Source organism: Homalodisca vitripennis, chromosome 3 (assembly GCF_021130785.1).
Source record: "Homalodisca vitripennis isolate AUS2020 chromosome 3, UT_GWSS_2.1, whole genome shotgun sequence".
NCBI classification, from domain to species: domain Eukaryota; kingdom Metazoa; phylum Arthropoda; class Insecta; order Hemiptera; family Cicadellidae; genus Homalodisca; species Homalodisca vitripennis.
In genome coordinates, this window is record NC_060209.1 from 101533827 (window position 1) to 101555847 (window position 22021).

Consider the following 22021-nt stretch of genomic DNA (forward strand, 5'->3'; position numbering starts at 1 on the left):
GGAAAAACAAAAACAAAAATATAGTTCTTGTTGGGGTCACAACCCCCATTTAAACCTTATGGGTGGTTGGTCTACGTTCAAAATCTTTATAAGACAAGGGAAATGCGTGTGACAAATTCCACCTTTCTTCGGCAAAGAAATAACAGTATAATAATAGTAGTATGTATGTTTGAGTTTTATGAAAATGCTTTAGTTTTTCTATGTAAGACTATGTAAATTTTCTAAGCAAAATTTAAACTTTCAGGTATATCGGGTTGTTGGAGAATCAGTGATAAGTGAGTGAGTGAACGAGTGGCTAAATTAATTAAATAACTTAATATAACCTAATGTATTTGAAGATATTTTATTTATAAGATATATTTTTATGATATTATTATTTTAATTTGTATGCATATTGTTGTATAGAATTTGAATTGAAATCAGTCGAATCAAAATTGTGGAAAATAATGTTCTATGTTCTGCAAAACACATACCAAAAGGATTAATGTAATCTTAGATTTGGTGTATATTATTGTGTGATATTAATAGAGATTAAATTAGAAGTTCAACTTAATGGCAGTCAGAGTATGAATTTATTGGTATAATGAAGGTTTAAAAATTGTTGTAAGTGTTTAAACAGATTTAAGAGACCTTCAATATTACCGGGCGGAACAACGGAACAATGACAAATAAACAACAGTTTTTTAAACTACTGTATATTCACGTATCGGCCATACGCGTGATACAGCTGCTAGGTTTCCCAATGTTTACGTACAGGGTAGAACAATTCTCAGTAACGTATCCCTGTGATAAAATTGAGAAATAATTAAGCAAAAGGCATAAAGAGCTAGAAAATATATTTGAGCATAGATAAGCACCGTGCTTTCTATACTAAGACAGAGAAACACTTCTAATGCAATTACTAACAGACGTGCTATAAAGCACATGCGGCGTAGATGTGCCGTAGATATGAGGGATTTAGAGGGTCCGACCTCTACCTCTACCTCTACCCGACCTCTACCTCTACCTTATTCTAAACACTCCTTATATATAGTTTCGTTTAAATCTTTTTTGGTAAATAACCCGTCGGTTTTTGACTAAATATTAAATAAGCCTATCCCTTTTTTCTATAACTGTTTGTCATTAATGTATTCAATACAAAAGGGTGAAATAAGATTGTTCGGGTATAAAGGGAAATCCTACCTAACTTCTATACATTTATGGTATAGGGGGGAGATCCTACTTATTAAGTTCATGTTGATGTTACATTTCAAAATAATCGTTTATAAGGTTTTGCGTTGTAGAAGTCTTGTTGTACTCGGAATGTCGTCTGGGAAGAATGGAACGTTGAAGGAGGCATGTTAGTGTTCATTTTACCATTTTCCCTAATCACTGTTAAAATGCCATATTAAAATGCCAAAGAAGCTCACCAGAGTAACTTTGTAAAAACATTCTCAGTGTTAAAGAAATTAAAATTGGTTTTATAATGGTGTTTAAATGGTATTTACAATGCGTTGGGTGTTTAAAATTAATCACTGACGCATGTGCAGTAAAATGTTAGTTCAAGCTTTGTCTTTGCTATCTGGATTACACTACTGATCAAACAATTTGTACGGTACGTAATATTTAATAACATTTAAACGTAAACAGATGTTTCAACCACTTTGTTGAACTATTTTGAAAATGTCAACAGGTGTTTAGTTTCAGTTAAATTAATTTGGATTATGAAACATATATCACCATTTTTTCCCGAACTTCAAAATATTCCAGGTAACTTTACAATCTTTCTCTTCACATAAACATTCCTCGGATTTCAACGAATAATTTACCGTTCTCGAGATTAGCGCTTAGCAACACATGTTACGGTGCAGACTACCCTTATCAATTATTGAACTCATGTAATATCATAATGTATTTTAAATTTATAAAAATGCCAACAAATACTAAAAAATGTAAGTAGGGTTTCGCATATGTCATTAGGAAAATGTAAACATTATTTGTTAGTGATTACTTATGTCCCAGTTAGTTTGTAAATAAGTTTACATTTTTAGCGTCAGCTTCCAAAAATGGCAGAGATTCTAATATGTAATGAGTTCATCGAGATCCTTATTCGTTATTTTTATTCTTTTAACACTTCTCAGTGTGATAAAAATTGTCAATTACAGTACCTAAAACGGGTTCGCGAATGTTCGGGATCAATTCTTGAAATGTTTGAAATATTTTCTTAGTGAGGAAGTATGACTCAAGGTTAAACTACTTTTCTTATTTCAAGCCTCAGCAACCAGTATTTACGAAGATTTTGTGATGAATTGATACGAAATTGCAGTTGCAATAAAACCATTCATAAAATTGTATAAGGCTCATATCCACGAAATATGAGCTATGACAATATTTAGGGGAAACTAAATAGTGTGATGTTTTGTTCAATATGCTTATAGACCAAGAAATACAGTTTATTGTGTAGTTTTCTTTTAACTTATTACTAATACTTTGTTTGTTATGAGTTCGTTCAGCATGCTACTCGAAAAATGACCTTGCTTCTTATTAATCACACGGCATTTACTATACACTGGGGCGACATGAAATAGTGTTAACTTCATAATTGCCATCCCAAAATCTTCTTATATCAATGCTGCTTTTTAACCATCAGTTTGGTCTTTAACAAAGACTAAAGACTACACTAGTTAAATTTAACATTTTCTATACTGTTGAATTGAAATAAGATTTTTGGGTCACCAGCCACAATATTTAGGTACATTTCCAGTACAATTAATAAGGCTTGTACATTGAAACTTATTGAGCCACAGGATTTCGTAAACGCCACAAGAATGTTCAACTAACTCTGAAACATTCTAAGCTCCCGTCTTCTGAGAACTTCCGGCCTCTACAGTTCTATGTTTTTGTGACTTCTTAGACTCCGATAATTTTTAGGCTCTAGGAACTCCTGACCTCTGACAGGTATCTGGCTCTAGGAGCATTCGAACACGGCCTCTAGTAACTGTCGTCACGTGGCAACATTGAAACTATGGGAGCACTCAACATCCTCTACCTTCCGGCCTCAGGGAGCTCCCAGTTTCTAGCAGCACTCGGCATTTGGAAGCCCTAGACCTCTTATTAATCTCAACGTTTAGGAGTTCTTGGCCTCCTATATATTTTTAATTTAACCATTTAACTGGTGTTACATTTTAACAATTTAGGTTAACTGGTATTTTAGAGAGGTTGAATGTGTTTTTGCTTCTCGTCCTACATGTTTCTTGTATTTTTTTCCACACACACACACACACACACACACACACACACACACACACACACCACACACACACACACACACACACACACACACACACACACACACACACACACACACACCACACACACACACACACACACACACACACACACACACACACACACACACACACACACACACACACACACACACACACACACACACAACACACACACACACACACACACACACACACACACACACACCACACACACACACACACACACACACACACACACACACACACACACACACACACACACACACACACACACACACACACACACACACACACACACACACACACACACACACACACACACACACACACACGTTATATTCAAACGTTTTATATATATATTTTTTTATTCTTGATTTAATATATATAAATTAATAAATTGCCGTACCAGAGAGGGCTTGATAGCCCTAACTCTACCTTTTTAATAAAGACATTTTTTTAACTTTCACGGTTTAAATTTCGAATGGAAAAATAGTGGCTTTCCAAAAGATTGTGTAATACTACATATAACATTATATTTCATGACTATACAAATATTATCTTTTACGCTAGGAAAAATAAATTTTTACTGTTTTTTCGCACAACTTGATAGAGTTTTTCCACTAACGTCACAAACAATTTAGCCTTAAAATATTTCGTTGTTTCTTTTTCCCTCTTGTTGTATGCTACACAACAATGAAATTAATTATCTTCATTTAGATTGGGTAGATCAGAAGAATTTCCATGAAAATAAACTTTTGATTCTACTTCCAGTTTAGAGGAATTAAATTTTAGGTTATTTCCTATGTCATGTTATCATAACTACTTTTCGCTTATTTGCTCTACTTTGTTTGTTTGTTTGTTTTTTTGTTTGTTTTTTAATATTTATCGTTTATAACATTTATCTCAACGCTTTGGTTCGGCTTGACTTGGGGCTCGTCAAGAAATTTTCTTCTTCTCCTTCTATAATCTTTGATGCTCCGGTGTTTTTGCATGACATATTTTCTTACAAGTTCCAGACAGTCCAGTCCTTAGTATACGAGTAAACATATTATAAACTATCTTAAACTAAATTCTTATATATTACAATACATAACAACTCACATATGCTTGTGGTATATTTGGTGTTTCTAGTTACCCCATTTTGGTGGTGTATTATAGAAGATAACATTTAAAGTACGACCATTTTTGAGCTACATCATTGGTATTATTGAGCTCTAGAGCAGAACTTTCAGTTATACATTTTACTGTTGAACGTTAAAGAAAATAACAATATCAATATATTCAATTTTTAATAATATGCTTTGCATAGATTTAACTTATTTAAAATAACTGCCACAAAACATCAGAGATAAGCTCATCAGTCAGCATGACTGGCACTGTAAAAAAGTATTAAACTATTTCAAGATATTCCAGTGCCCAGGAAAATACATATTGAAATTAAATAATCACACTTATAACATATACTGCTTAATAAACTATTATATTAGTCACATATAATAAAGCTAAAAAGCTACACAATATAATGGCTGCTACCCAAAAATAGGAAGAATAAGTTCCCTTCTTTAGGGATGTCAAATTCATGTAGTTTTGCCACTGTACTCGCTGTAGATAAGATCTGTTTCGTAGTTGGTTAATCTAGGAGTCTTTTTTTTTGTGCTTGTTATTTTTGGAGTGGCGGAGTGGTATTAATTATTGTTGTTTGTGTCTTGTAAATAAATCGTGTCGTGTGGGATTAAGCCTATTTTATATTGAGAAGAACATATTATTGTGTCTCAATTGGTTAAATTGTTTATTTTAGACTGATTTATAATTTTATGTGATACGAGGGATACGTGTTTGGGAATTATATTTTTGAAAGTAACTTGTGTTGAATGTATAAAGATTTACTTAACCTATGATATAATTTTGTATTTGTGTTCAGTAATTTTGGTGAGTAGCCTAAACTTAGTTGAAGTTAATGACACTCTCTGAACTTGCACCAAATACCTTATAAAGTAGGTTTAGTTATCACTGGCCTTTTAGAACTAGTTAATTGGGGTTTTATCATGGAGGCTCCTGACAAATCAGCTCCTCAGACTTGTGGTTTCCTCAAAAGAAAAATTAATGTAAGATCTAGAAGTGCCAGAACTGCTCAGTCAAGTAGTAGTGAAGATGAAACAACTGTTGTAAAGAAAGAAAAAAAGTCAAATCTGTCTAATCCATTAATTCAAAAATCTAACTTAAAGAACACAGTGAAACGTGATGAAATCTGTGATGCCTCTTCTAGTGAAGATGAAGGTGTTACTGTGTCATATCGGTCTAAGCGTACTGCAGGTCCGGAAGGTCCATCTGATCAAGGAGCTACAGCAGTGCTTGAAATTGAAACTGAAGTGGACAGAGATGCTCAAGCAATATTTGAGCGCTCCCTCAAAATTAATAAGGAACTCAAAGGTAAAGAAGATGATAGTGTTTACAGAGGTATGGCAAACTATACACAGTTCTATGAAAAAAGAGACACTGCTCAAGGAAATGCTTCAAGTGGTATGGTTCGGAAAGGACCAATACGAGCTCCAGCTCACCTGAGAAGTACTGTACGTTGGGATTACCAACCTGACATTTGCAAGGACTTCAAAGAAACTGGGTATTGTGGGTTTGGTGATAGTTGTAAGTTTTTGCATGACCGTTCAGATTATAAATTTGGATGGCAAATTGAAACAGATGCGGCATCTGGAGTTGTTGATGATGAAGATGACACTAAATATGAAATTGATGATGATGACGATAACCTACCATTTAAGTGTTTTATTTGTAGGAATTCTTTTACTGATCCCATTGTTACTAAATGTAAACATTATTTTTGTGAAAAGTGTGCTTTATCTCACTACAAGAAATCTGCCCGTTGTTACATTTGTAGCAAACAAACTCATGGAGTATTTAATCCAGCAAAAGAAATTATCAATAAACTAAAAAATGCTAAAACTAAAAGTGAACTGCAGTCAGATTCTGATTCTGAATGATTTAAAGATAAAATATTTGGGGAACTAATCCATTTCATTTAGGTTAAATTTTGAAATTCAGGGTCACACTCAATTTATAGACCATTTTGTTTTAAATAGCTAATGACACAAATACATATGATTCGAGTTTTAAGAGATTCTTAGGCTTATTGAATTTGTACACCTCATTGTGTTTGGCTAAGTTATATCCTATTTAGGCTACTTTTAAAATTGTACTAAAATTTTTGGGTAGGGTACGATAAGCGGACCTGGTTTTTTTATATCGAAATTGGCAAACAATATTACTTAATCATAACCATCGATACAACCAATCGATAATGATTAATTATTTTGAACAATTAACTTAATCTATATCAACACTTCTGTAATATAATCTGTAAACACTTTCAAATAATACACGTAATCGTATTATTATACATTAGTTACAATAATAGTTATTATTATACATATACGTAATAATATATAATTACATGTGTATAATTATGAACAATTCAATAATTATGACATAAACCATATGAATTGTGGCTTATAATTATTTATGAGTTTTCCAGTTTGATCGATCTCGTTCTGTTTCGTTTATTATTTATGTGATTTCTTAATTATTTATGAGTTTTCCTATATACCAGTACTCATATTTTAATTTAAAACATATGATTGTTATTTAGGATTATAGATACTTTTATATCAATTGATAGTCTAGGATTCGATATGCGAATATTAGGAATCGATGATTATATTCTTCGATATAAAAAAACCGGGTCCGCTTATCGTATCCTACCCAAATTTTTAAAGTCTGACATAGCAGTATGAGCATGACATAATTAATCTACAATGTAGGTAGACTATATTGCATCTCAAATTCTTTTAAAATAAGTAATAGATGTCTTGAGTAAATTAGGCCTAGGGTTGTTATAAAACATGGGGATTAATACCTAGAATTAAATTTAGTCATCAAATCAATTTTTCGCTAGGCTGGTAACTGTACTTTTTACTTATTTGAAATGTTTCATAGTTTAATTATTTATTTTATTAGTACTAGACCTAATCCATTTAAAATAAACTAGCTGCAGTATTAAACATGAGTATACGGCTCAATAAGTTTATTGACTACAACATAATAAGTGGTCACTATCACAACCGAATCAGGGAACAAAATTATCAATTAGACTTATCTAAACCATTGAATAAAAAAAATTCTATTTATAGTTATTTAGACTGCAGTATAATAAGCGGCCACCAAGACAATGTATAACTTGAAATAAAATTACATTATAGGTGTTTCAAAATACAGGGGTAGGGTCCAATAAGCGGACCCGGTTTTTTATATCGAAATTGGCAAACGATATTACTTAATCATAACCATCGATATAATCAATCGATACTGATGAATTATTTTTAACAACTTAAATAATCTATATGAACAGCTGTAAACACTTTCAAATAATACAATTATTAAGGTAATATTTTTAATTTCACGTAACATTGTGTATTAAAATGGCCGTCAATCTTAGGAAGCTTCACGAAATTGCTTTAAAAGACGATAAAATATGTTTTATATGGCTTCAAGATGTTGGGTTAGTATCTAAGAATCCATTATGTGATATTTTGTGGAAAGGTAACAAATGTAACTGTCAGAGGAGCTAACATGGTCGTCTTCAGATGCAAAAAAAGAAGGTAATGGTGGACACAACTTTAGTAAAAACGTTTTCGTTCTGTTTCATTTAGTTAAAGTTATGAGTTTCCCTGATTTTGGTTATGTTCATTTATTATTTGTTATCATTAAATTCACATTTTAATTTAAACATATGATTGTTATTACTTTTATTTAGATTGATAGTCTATGATTCGATATGCGAATATTAGGTATCGATGATTATATTCTTCGATATAAAAAACCGGGTCCGCTTATTGGACCGTACCCAAATACAGTATAGTTTGGCTGTTTTTATATCTTAAAAGATAATAATTTAATGATGAATAAAAATCTATCTAGGCTATGTATATTTATAAAATGTAAACAAACAAAACAGTTTAACATTTAGTTAATTTTACTGTTTTGAAGGATAAATGTGTCTTGACTCCTTGTGACACAAATAGCACATGTACAAGGGGGTACCCAAAAGTTTCCGGAATAGCTCTGCTGTGGGCAGGGTTTGTGCAGTACAAACTTCTGCCGCTATATCTTGGTAGTGCAACTCATCACCATTTTAGTGCTGCCTGGATCGTCAACCAACGTGGTTTGTCCTTTTCTTCTGTAGAGCCAGTTTTTGCTGTCTATTGTTTTGTGCTCTTTTCCTTTTTTATTATGGTAAATTCAAATGAACAGCATGCAGCTGTGAAATTTTGTTTTCGGTTTGGTAAAAATGCCATTGAAACTATTTGTGTCATAGGTAAAATATTTTCATACTCGATAGTTTACTTTTTCAATGGTTGATTTAATTGCTGTGGTGGCTGCATATTATACTGCAAGTGTAAAATCATTTGTATTGTATTAGAGTAATGGTCGCAAGTACAATGGTGATTTACATGTGTTATTTGTGTCACCAGCTCTCAGACATGTTTATCCTCCAAAATAATGAAAAGGTAACAAATGTTACCCTGTTTTGTTTGTTACCTTTTCCAAATACAAACAGCCCAAATACTTTTTTATTGTTAATGCAAATATTACTTTTTTTAGATATAAAAACAGCTGAGCTATATTGTAATTAGAAATATTAATTAATATTTCAGTAAAAAATATTTCAAAATTAATAGTTCGATTTTGGTGATTGTAACTTATACTGCAGGCATTAAACTTATTGAGTTGTATTCTCATATGCAGATTACTTATGACTATGGACAAATTTAGATTTTGTTTAAATAACCTACCTTGTATTTAGATTCTTTCAAGTTGAATAATCTCGGTACTTATATACTACTCTAGTCTTAATAATTTCTGGAATTTTCAAAAAAATACTAGTCTGCTTTGGATTTTTAAACAAATGTCACTTGGAGTAGGGTACCAGTTGTTATCAAATACATGATTTTAAAATTAATTAATTCTTTCAGTTAGAAACTCTGGTTAATTGAATTTTGTATAGTATACTCTTAAAAATGGTGGCAACCATAGTCCACGGAATGTTGTTTGATATGATCTCATATTGGGAAATGTACATTCAATAGTTTTGTTTTCACCACGCTTTTTATCCTTGGGCTAATTAATTAGGCTTATTTTGAGTTAAAGACCAAAACATAATATGTTTTTAACTTAAAGTTTTTTCATTTAAACCTCTTCAACACACATTTTCATGTTGTATTAGTATAATTTTGATTTTCTTTGGTTGGACAGGGTCTGTTTGCAAAGAATCTGGATTGGCTAGATTTCTTTACTGTAAATAATTGCATGTACCTAGTGTATAATTTAAGTTATAGACAATATGTATGAGCTCACAAAAAATACAGTTATTAATTGTAATGTACAATGTTATTGTATTTTAAATGTAAATCTTGTAAATTAATTAGATACATAATTTCCATGTAAATAAAGAAGTTGCTAATACTGAACCTTTTTGGATATATATGCAGTATATTTCAAGATTAATTCATAGCAATTATCGTAGCAAATTTCTGGAGTACACTTAAGTTAGTTAAAGCAAAATTATGTAAACCAAAAATTAAATAATATTTTATACTGCATATATGTATGTACAATTATTGTAATAAAATGTAGTATTGTAATAAAATACTTCTGAATAAATAATGTTGTGTTAATTGATGTTCTATTTTATTTTCCCTAATTTAATTAGTGTTCACATACATTTGTAGTAGTAATGTATGTAAACCAAATATGATTTTTAAGTTAGGTATTTGTTCCTTCCTTAATAAGGAACTAATTGTAGTCCTGAGTTAAGAAATGTGGAGTAAACATCACCTATACCAGGGACCCAATAAGCTTGACTACAATGGAAATTAGCACTGTTCCAATAAACATTTGTGTGTGGTAAATCTATTTCAATATAAAAATTGGCCTTTTTTAAATAAACAATTTCTGACTGAAACTAATTAATTTAAGGTGTCGTATGGTTACAGAAATCTTTTGATAAGATTACAAGACCTATAAAATTAGTTAATTAAACCATATCTTATTTATATTGAGATGAACTCACACCATTGCTTATTTCTGAAACATATTGATTACTGATGTTACTGAACTCTATTTAGAACTACTATCTAGAAACTGATAGTACAGGGTTCTATTCCTTGACAGTAATGAGTTACCTATTCACCAGTGATGTTTAATAAAAAAAGTATAGACTCTGTTTCAAAAAACTTTAAGAGATTTGTGACCAGTAAATGTTAACTGAGTGTATTAAAAAAGTTATCATTGCATTGACAGATACTTTTAATTAAATCCTGAAATTCAGTGTAAGTAAGTATGTGTTACAAGTGAATGAGACTTCATTGTGTGTTATTATGCTCACATTACAGATTACAGCAATTCATGATTTATTTATTTATTATTTATTAACATTAACATTTATTATTTATGGGCTGATTAGGTTTAGTTGGGTGTTATATTGAGCATTGGCATTAATAATACTTTGGTATTATATGTTATACTTAAAAGAAAATTTCCAACTTTTAGAAATTACAAGAAGTTATTGAAAATATCTATTGATACACAAGTTTGTGAAGCAAGACATTTAAATAATATATGTTGCTTCTCAAACTTTCTTTAAAAACTCTTCTCCTTATCAGATGATATACTAATTTTAAGTACCAATAAACTTTTGTTTTTCAACAAATGTTGAATTTAATTTTAACAGCATAAGTGGTTTGTGAAATTTTTGCTGTTGTACTATACTACTTTTCACAGTTTACCTAAATGTTATTCTATTTGTAAATTGTTATTCTATTTGTAAATTGGGTAAACTTTTACATACTGTATGTAAGTTATTTTTGTAAAATGGGCCCGGATTAATTTTGAGTTTTAAATACCGTAATCTTGTTAATGTTCAAACCTTAATAATAAAACTAGTCTAAAGCACATCTAAATTCAAAGTCTGTTCAGTGTTATAAATATTTATCTGGGATCTATATTCTCAAATTCGCATAATACTCTGTTCAATAGGAACATAATGGCTCTAGACCAATTGTCTTCAAGGGGTTCAACACTAGAGGACCCAACAGATCCTTCTCAGGCCTACCAACCTTTCATGTTGATGGACGACTTGATGGATAAACTAAAAGTGTTGAATTATGATGATGAGTTTATAAAGGCACTGAAAATGAGACCTTTCAGCAGGTAAGACTATCTCAACTGTGTTGGAATTGTATGAATTGTATTAGGAATTGATAGATTCAGTTTATAGTATTTGAATAATTGAGGAGTAAAGTAGAAGCAAGTAGGTGAGTCTCGCATTCTAGGGTGTGAGAATATATAATTTGTGTTAAAGCCACTTTATTTTTGACTCCTGTCTGTGACCATTGCTATTTTTATCAGTAATACTCACCTTGTTTTTTACAGACTCCCCTTTTTCTGTTTTAAATAATAAATCCAGAAATAAGGTAAATCCAGTGGCCTTATGAGAATGAGCAGAATAAGGCTGTAAAGGGAGCAGGCTCTCCTTTTTATTCAAACAAGTAGTTTCTTGTTTTGTTGTTCATTTTGAGACAATTTAACATTTATCTGTGTTAGGCATTGGGTTTGAAGGTTTAAAACCTTGAATGTTGTCTATATAAATTACAACTTAAAATAAGATTTCCTCTCCCAGCTGTTAGTAAAGAGCGACATCTATTCTCACTGTTAAACAGCAGTGTCGAATTGCCAAAAACTTAATAAGTTTCATATATTACGAGCTAGTATTACATGCATTCATTTCAGGCTTTAAAAGGCTTGTTCTGTGAAGTTATGAAATTTTCCATGAGAACAAAATTGTATTAGGCCGATTTTGTGTACAAGATCTACCTATTACTAGCTGTATTATAAAATGCAGCATAAAACAAAGCTCAAAGTAGTATCAAGAATCTATAGGCTCATGAAAGGGGAAATTTGGTTTATTCTGTATTATTGATCCAATTTTCGTTTTAACTGAGTCTCCTTGGTTGGATCATATTTGATGAAATGTGTGTACTTTAAAATTAATAATGTATCAAACTCTCAGTAATGAAAAACAAAGTTCTTTGGCTAGCATTCCTTTTGTCACTAGCCAATCAGCCCCCAGTTGATTACAACACCTCCGTTAAAAAAAGGCAATATCAGTCTTGAGGAAAAAGCAAATCTAAATGTTCATTAGAAAATAATTGATTACAGGTATTACTTTGCAATACAAACCAACCCAGGGGAGCAGTTTTTCTTGTTCACCTCCTTGGCAGCGTGGCTGGTGCGTAAAATGGGGCGGCCATTTGAGCAGCCTCAGGAGTACGATGATCCTAATTCTACAATAGCCACAGTACTGGATGCTACACGAGATCTTGTGAGCTTTTCTCCATTCTGTTTCTATTGATCACTGAAAATTCATGATCACATGATGTGACTCATAGCATGGTCTCAGTTAGTAGTGCATATTATGTAATTGTAATTTACAGTCTCATTAACTTTTGCAGGCTGAAAGGGGTGCTTACTGCAATTAACATTAATGTTTCAACAGTATGAGAAATCATTAGCCCTTACAATTAATTGCAACCTTTTTATATTATTTTTGCTCTTTTCACCAATCTATCTATATATATATATATATAAAACTGAATGTTTGTGTGTTTGTCCTTTATAGACTCAGAAACTATTTGACCGATCATTATGAAAATTTGTATGTATATGTATTTTTCCACGTAGAAGGTTTATATGCTATGCCCATTGATGTAACTCACCACCAGGAGGCGCTGCAAAATATATAAGTTATCAAAGCGCCTGCACATTGTAAACTTCAATTACGAGATAGTTGTGTATAATAACCACACACTATGTGAAGGTGCTAAGTTTTTATGGATATTTGTCTTTTAAATGAATTTCTGTTTGGCCTTATAGCTTGAATGTTAGACCACTTTATTATTAAGTACATGTAAGTGTACAATGGTTTTAAACATACACTTTTGGCAGATTTTCTTGATAGTGTCAACAAGGTAAACTCTACATCGGCGTTGACAATATAGTTCACTTGAACCAGAAGTGCCCATACACGCTAGTTACATATAAAAGTTGCATTTTTTATAAATGATTCAGTTGTTTTAATTGATATTCTGAAATTCATAGAGAAATTGTTCCATCCCTGATTTGGATTCAGACAGTAGCAATGCTTTTATTAATCATCCATGGCTATTCAGTATTCTGTTCTGAATGGATTAAATATTCTATTTTAATTATTTTTGTGTCCTTTAGTGTGTATTGTTGAATAAATATTAAGTATGATTATTCTAATAAGTTTATAAGTAATATTCTAAATATTGTTGTTTTCTAAAATTTCTGGTTACTAGTACTCAGTACATGATGATAACATGTATAGGGTGAAAAATAATTTTTTTATTTGATACCAGTGGTTGTGTGAATACTCAACTGGTATTTTGATATTTAACAAGATTGGTGAAAATGTTTAAAATTCCAGCAAGTAAACCACCTAAAATACTTGAATTAGTTGGCCAATTTAACACAATGAATTAGTTAAGTGATGTAAATTAACAGAAAAATGTGATTGCAGGGCATCACTATTGACTTTGCTCCCAATAAGTTGAAGCAAGGGTATGGTAGACATGCTATATACATCCTAAACTGCCTTGCCGACAAAGCGATGGAGCACGTAAAGTTTATCTGGAATAAGTAAGAAATATTTTACAACATTAGTTTTTTCTTCTTAGTTTGTAACTTTTAATTCATAAACAAATATAAGCAATGTTTAGTTCACTATTGTTGCATTACTGAACTGATCATTATTTCATATATTATACTGTTGTATACTTAATATTTGATTGGTCTTGCTACGTGGGATAAAGTTGTAAACTTGTACAGGAAGTCTTGTGACTTAAAACTAACAAATGGCCTTTTGCAAAGCATCTATCAGTGTAAGCTATTAGGGTAGAGTTATGCAGCAATTAATTTGTTACAGGCCAAAACCTCCAGTGGAGTTGGAAGTAGAGGAACAGCCTATAGATGACGAAGCAGAGTTGCTATTGGAAAAAATTGAAGAAGAAATGGCAGCTGAAGACTCTGAAGAGGATGAGGACAATTTGCTGCATATTGATGATCTCCAGAACATCACAAACATTAACAAGGTAGGTCTGTCTGTATAAGGAGATTAATTACTTATTTGTTTTTTACTGCAATGTTTGAGCTCCATTCTGCAGTGTGCAAATTGAATCTGGACCCCTTTCTAATTTTTACTATTTTAAAATAAACAAATGCTCTTTGGGTGGTGTTATGACCATACAAGTATTAATTGCCTTTTATATTGACAAAAGTCAATTAAACGGCAGAAAAATTAGAATATCACTTAAAAATGTCCTAATGTAAATCTCTTTTAAACCAGAGATTGGTATCTCATTCCTAAACTATATGATAGCCAAAGTTCTAATGATAGATTTACATGAAACTGGTGGAAATGAATGTGTAGTTAAATATTACCTTCACATCACAGTGTTTACTAGTGTTTAAGTGTAACATTTCAAGTACTATTTAAGGATTTATTTAAGTTACTCTAAAAATAGTAGATTATAACTGTAAATTGTTCCTAGTATATGGAGGGGTAAAAGAATGGTCACTTTTGAAATAAGTATAAATGTTATAATATAAAAATAATTCTTATTTATTTACATTTATACAATATACATTTAAACCAATTACAGAAAAGAACTGATGTTGCAATGTTCATTTACTTGTGAAAAATAACTTCTAGAAGATGGTGTCCTTCTTTCATGCACATCAGAAGTCATGCTTCTAAATCCTCCCTAACTTTCATTAATTGTAATTAACTATCAACTTTCTGTAATTAATTTTGATTTTTCGCTGCCCTGTACCTGCAGTTCTGTTTGTTGAGTATCCATCCAAATAAAAATTAATCTCATGCGACATCATGAGCACAACATTTCAGAGTGCAACACATCTAGTATTATTTCACAAAACAGTTTTTGGTGCTCATAATCACTTTCATAAAACTACTGAGTAATAATTATTTAAATGAGTGAAACGTCAACTTATGTGAAATTCGTTGCAGGGAGTAAAGTCTAAGATCCAATGTTGCAGCGTGCTGCCACGTGAACTGACGACTTTGAAACGTTGACGATAAAAAATTCTCTATGTTCTTTAGAATTGCCACTGAACCGGGATGCCTGATAGGTTTCAAATTCATTACAGACCCTATTATGTGAAATGCAGTCACCCAAGATTATATTGATCTGCGATTAGGGATCGGTCCATCGCATGCGCTATAAAAATATTGCCGAAACAGCCATTGCACACAAACAAAACATTTATTGTTTCTACTTCTGCACCATCTCTGGACAAACTGGGCATTATGACCCAACCATCTGACGGCTGGTCACTGTCTTACTCAAGTGTTCAATTCCTGAAATTGTATACACTTTAATTAAGTTTTGTTAATTTATTACTGCAGTAATTAGTCACACTACCATAGGTTATATTTTTACTTGTCATGTACCTATGTACAATCTTTTTTCACTATTGTAATATACATCAAAATAACAATAAATATAGTCATTAGTACTGAAGTATATAGTTCAGTGAGTGAAAATTTGTTTTTCACAATAGTAATTGTGCTACTTGAATATCAAAGTCTCTAGTACACAAAATATTGATGTTCCTTGTGTACTGACTGACAAAGTTTTTAACACTCAATTGACAGTTGACAGTTACTGATTTCAACCATACAAAATTTCAATTTTAACATCTAGTTAAAAGTATTGTTTATGAATTTCGTGAACATTTCCTTTGATTTTTAGAGTTTATTGGAGTCCCAAAAACAGGAAGAGATTCTGGAATCAAATACTAACACTGAGGAATGGAGGCTAGAAATAGAGCGAGTCTTGCCTTTGCTGAAAGTTACTATAAAAACTGGTAGGTACCACAATTCATTTTACTGAATTGATTATCTATGTCTATATCACATAAAAATATAATAGTGTCTGTTTGTGTGTCTACATGTGTTACTCAATCACATAAAAACTACTGGACTGACAAGGATGTAGCCAGGATTTTATTTTGGAGGGTGCTGCACAGTTATACACTCAGGACTTAGCTGTGAGGGGGGGGACAACAACTAGAAAAAAATTAAAAGAGCAAAAGACAAAAATTTTTAGTTTTATAATTGTTTTGCAGCGAACAGAAAGCTTATTACAATATAATAGATCATTTAAAGTTAAGATTTCTTCAAAACTACAAGATAACTAGCTTTCTAGGCACGCTCGCCATTACATCCAGTACTTCTGGTGAAACATTGACATTCCCATATTGAACAGAGAATAGTGCAAGATCAGTTAATCTTTCATTATTCATCCTGTTTCTTAGATAGTTTTAAATTCTTTTCATTGTCGAAAATGATCGGTTAGCTGTGCACATTGAAACTGAAAACAAACCAAATGAACCAAATGATTACCTAATGAAGACTTCAGGCTAGGCTTCATAACATCAATATTTTTCTTACTAATAAAAGAATAGCCTTCATAAAATGGTTTTTTTGACTAATAAGAGTTTGCGTCTTCCTTCTGTAAATTTATAAATAGAGACGAGCAAAAAAGATAACTCAAGTTAAAAAGCATAACATATGAAAAATGGATATTTATGTAATAAATGGTACTTGTAATATCAGTGGGTGAATAGGTAAGTAGGTTGGAAGGTTGGTATTAAAATATGTATTAAATGAACTTGCTAAGATTATAAGCATATGGTGAATATGTGAGGAAAATGCCTTGTTGCAGTTATCCAATCGGAAATAGTTGGATATTTTTTATGACCAGCTCTTCTTTCTCCCACTTGTTGCACTATATTAGGTTCTCTGATTTTACTTCTGATGCAACAGAAGCCCCTTCTTCTAAATAAAGGAATGATTTTCAATTTCATCAATGTCATTCCTAGATTCATAGATTAGAAGTATAAATTTTAAATGATTTAACACATCATCCTGGCCATTGCTGAATCTGCTTTTGAGTTGGACTAATAGGTCATCCAATGATGGGACAAAAGTAGTTCTTCTGAAATATTCCTCAACACTACCATTATGAGTTTAGTTTTCTCTCTATTAGTTTGCTTTCCTGCTGGTCTATGTACTTTCATTCAACATCAAAATAGAGTTTATGAGTCTTAAAAGCTGACTCAAACAACTTGAGAAACTCAACATCAATGTTATCTCTCAATACCTGCTATGTTTCAATGATAGAAGTAGCATATCTGTATACTGAGCTTAAATCAACATCTGGACTCTGTAAATACTTTAAAAGAGGCAATGTATAAGTGAACAATTTTTCACAAGTCAAGATGGACATCAAAAAGTCACTTTTCTCGATAGCAGCAACTTTCAACTTGCACGTGATGATATGGAATGGTTACACTCTAATAGCTTGAACAAACTAGGGACAATGGCCTCATAAAGTTCAACAAACACATTGACTGTGTCATGTCTTTCAATAAATCTAGTTTCACAAACACCGAGCAACTTGTTTTTCTTACTTCCAGAAGAAGATACGTTTTGATATTTGATTTGAGCAAGTCCCCTGCATACGCATTATTTCTGAGTAAGTTACAAATTTCTGTCATGGTGCCAAGACAGTTTTTTACGTTCTTTTCACTTAAAGCTGATGACAATACAAGATTCAATCTGTAAGATACTTAGTGAACGTACATTGATTTTGAGTACAATTGTTTGATTTTGGCTTGTTCCTAAAATGTGGACAAAGTCAACAAGTTACATCTTGAATTTCACTCAAAAGGAGTTAAGTATTACATGATTAGTTGTTTATACAATAACTTATAATATAATACAATAAATATAATATAATAAGTGAACACTTTCTGGTGCATGGCTATGTTTTCTATTTTTTTTACTTTTTGAATCCATACAATGCCACTTTGCTTTTCCAGACTCCAGGGATTGGAGGGCTCACTTGGAGCAGATGAAACAGCACCGAGGAGGACTTCAGGAGTCTCTTTGCTCAGCGTCCAGTCAACTGGAGAGACTAGCAGCAGATGTGGACAACACACTCAGCAAGATACAGAGCAGGGAGAAGTTCCTTAACAGTCAGCTGGAGCCTCTCCTCTACCAGTATAGGACTATACAGGTATGACCTTTTCATTGTAATATTACAGGTTTGTACTATAATTAAGCAAGTATTATGATCCAGACCAAATGTAGATTGTCCCCATAAAATTTTGTACCTTTGATATCAAAACTTTCTCTTTGGTTTGGCTCATATAGGCACTACAAGTAATAATGTATTACCAAATCACCCAAGGTGAAAATGAAGAAAGTCATTTTATATATTTCCCTTTTTTTATTTAGTGTTTAAATTTAAAAAAGTAACTATAGTTTAGCAAAGCAAATTATTTGAAATGTTTAATGTTGGGGAGGAGGTATTATGTTTTATGTACAATAAAAACGGTAAACTAGTGTTTAAAACTGAAAAAAGTATGTGCCAACTCCAACCATGTACTGAGGGGTAGTGGAGTGGGTGTTCTAATAGAAACTCTTATTTTTATGTTATCTTTTCACTTACTATAGCTGATTTGGGTATCAACTTGTTATTTTTTTTCTACTTTCCTTTATTTACTGTTTACTACGTTAGTTACTATATCTTATAATAACTTCTGACAACTTGTCTAGGAACTTAGGCTCTGTACATTTGTATAGGTATTTTTGTGCAAGATCTGGTTATAAACTATTAAAAACCTAACCTATAACCTATTACCTATAGGTTTTTTGGTTAAGCTATTCTGGTTTACTTTGTTTTTAAATATACCTCACAGTCAAATCAAATGACAATATTTTTGAGTATATGCTTATTTTCACAGGAGGATTAAACTTTCTAGGAATTCATTGTAACCATACAGAAATTATAATTCATTGGTTTTGACTTCTAGCTTGGTATTATTTTTTTGGTAAGGAAGGCTTCTTAAAATTCTCACTTAAATAATTGCCTGAAAAGGATTTGAATAGTAAAATTGTCTCTTGCAAAGTGTATACAAAAAGACACACTAGTTTATAGAACTTTTTACATGCTCTGATCTTCCTTATTATAGTTATAAATAAAATAATTCTCCAAATCCAAGAAAATGACATAGAGAAGCTCAGTGGTAGTGATGTGTGTAGGATGAGTTGGCCAAGATCTCTGAGCAGTACAGGGAGGTGAGTGGTGGTGTGACAGAGCGTCAGAAGACGCTGGCCCGACTCACGGATGAGCTGGAATCAGTCAAACAGGAGATGGAAGAACGAGGCTCCAGCATGACTGATGGATGTAAGTTTTTCAATTTTGTTATTAAGGACTTTGTGAGTAAGTATTATGTACATTTAACTCAGAAATTTTAGAAATAAACTTTCATCAAAATTTTAGTGTTATAACTTATTAGTTGTAATCCTACAAATATTGTAAAGTTACTATTCATTTTTATCTGTTTTATTTTTGGGGGAAAAGCTAGTGGTCACAAGGTCTATGACTGACATTGGATCTGAGATAGAGCTGAAATCCTAACTATAGCATTTTTTTATCAGTACCATTGACCTTGCACTGTATCACTCTCCTCCTTATTCTGTTTGATAAGATCCTTGCATAGACCTGTAGCCTATGAGGAGGCAGAATAAGGCTTGAAGAGGATTGGCCTGTACTAACAAAATTACCTTTGTAAATCAATCTACCATAATAAGTGTCTGTAATATTTCAAATAAACTTCTATTCATATTTTCCTGTTAGTCTGTATTAAAATAGGCAAAATGTATGTGCTTATGATCACAGAAACACTAATAAGTTGATAAGCCTTAAGTTTCCCACTATTTTTTCTACTTTTCAAGAGCTTTAAAGAAGTTTTTTTTTAAGTTTTAAATGTACTTGTTAAAAGCTCTTCTATTAAATTGTTAACATTTATCAAAATTATCCATCTATTATCCAAGCCATATAACCACAAATGGCCTACTAAGTTAGCATCTGTTTGAGAAATGAACATTTGTCCCAGTTCTTTGTTACCAGTGGCTGTGAGATGATTTCCAATGGATTGTCATTACTAAAAATACTGTGTTATAAATAAACAAGTCCCCCCAAAAACAGTTTCTTTTTTTTAAGGATGTTTTATGCAGTTTGGTAAATTCATTACGTACATTCATTATATGTACAATTAATTATTGAAAATTAAATCAAAGAAAAACTGTTGATAGAAAGACTAGAGGTAAATTATAACAGGACTATTGAGACCTAAGCATTTCACTCCTACAGCAAGAACAATGTAAGCTTCAAACACAATTACACAATTGTTTTTTGTCATACAAATATGGCAGGTGTCTTATTTTAATGATATAATTAATTCACATCCCATCAATTAGTTTTTATTATTAGACGAAAACAATGATTAGATTTAGTTATTTTTGGATAATATATTTTTTTTGAATATTCAAACGATTAAATATAAAAGATCTTGATGTGTAAAAAATAATCAATACAAATTCTAAAAAATCTAAAAAAATAATGTGAATTGATAACACCTTTAAATTGAAACACCTCTCATAATTCAATTACTAAAAATATGGGGATAAAGTGGTTACATTTTTACATTGTTCTTGTGGGATTAAAATACCATAATAGCCACCAGTATAGCTAGCTCTTAAGGGGAACACTGAAAAAGGCCACAAAATCATCCTGAAAGGTCCTGGGAAAGTCATTGCTATTGGGTTTATTTTATTTGTGACTTTCCAGTGTTCTATTTTTAAGAGTTGTATTTTTATTAGTTGGTCCCTTTGAAATGTCTCAAACTGTACTATAAAATTAAAATTTTTCTTTTGAATTAGGGTTTTGTTAACTTAAAACAATAATAAAAGGTAGTTTATTGCAAACATTGTTAACAGAGAGCTAAAGTTTATTACATGCTAACTGTGTAGCTCCATTGGTGAATATCAAGAAGGCCATGAGTAGGCTGAAGGGTGACATCACAGCGATGAATGTTCGCATCGGAGTGCTGGAGTATTGCATCACACAAGCTCGACTGCGAGATAAGGACTTGCTGCAGAGTGAGCTCACCCCATCCATTGTGTGATTTATAATCCACTTAGTGATGTTTCTAGTCAAAGCGATCTCACATTCACTAATTCACTGATGTTATAACACTTTTTTTGAACACTATTGAATTTTTATGTTATATTTCAAATAAGTAAACTCACATTTATGTAATTAATTTTGTGGTATACTTTGTAATAAACACAAATGTAATTTTTAATTGTGTATTTCAAAACTTTTGCCCTTACCTTATTACAATTTAATGTGTTCAATTGTAGTTTAGTTTTGTTGAGACCATTTTTACATTTGATCTTGATTTTTGTCGGCGAGAGAAAAATATTTATTAGACTTTTTCTCTTTAGAATGGCTTTGATTTATCACTCATAACTTCATTGCTATATGATAAATGTCAGTAACAGTAAACTTGGATAACCGTTGTGTGAACCTGCATTATCATGCATGTTTCTTGTATATTATTATATACAGAGTGGAATCTTAAGCCACCACAATATTTGTGATTATACCAGTTGTTATGAAACTGCACATCCCCATTCGCACACTCAAAGTAGACAATTAGGTAAT

General features: G+C 31.7%; 2 protein-coding genes across 3 annotated transcripts; both read left to right on the top strand.

Moving 5' to 3' along the window:
* The first annotated feature begins 1651 nt into the window (after nucleotides 1-1651).
* On the top strand, nucleotides 1652-21659 carry LOC124357256 (intraflagellar transport protein 57 homolog). Of its 2 annotated transcripts, none has more exons than XM_046808828.1 (9): nucleotides 1652-1749; nucleotides 11376-11549; nucleotides 12558-12720; nucleotides 13939-14057; nucleotides 14344-14509; nucleotides 16193-16307; nucleotides 18327-18523; nucleotides 19552-19696; nucleotides 21325-21659. In XM_046808828.1, the coding sequence occupies exons 2-9, from the start codon at nucleotides 11383-11385 to the stop codon at nucleotides 21477-21479; spliced, it is 1227 nt and encodes a 408-aa protein (XP_046664784.1). In that variant the 5' UTR covers nucleotides 1652-1749; nucleotides 11376-11382; the 3' UTR covers nucleotides 21480-21659. The 2 variants fall into 2 exon arrangements, with proteins under 2 accessions (XP_046664784.1, XP_046664783.1); XM_046808827.1 differs by lacking the exon at nucleotides 1652-1749 and adding an exon at nucleotides 4951-5198.
* On the top strand, nucleotides 5193-6542 carry LOC124357257 (E3 ubiquitin-protein ligase RNF113A). Its single transcript, XM_046808829.1, has one exon. The coding sequence runs from the start codon at nucleotides 5315-5317 to the stop codon at nucleotides 6263-6265; it is 951 nt and encodes a 316-aa protein (XP_046664785.1). The 5' UTR covers nucleotides 5193-5314; the 3' UTR covers nucleotides 6266-6542.
* Nucleotides 21660-22021: the final 362 nt, after the last annotated feature.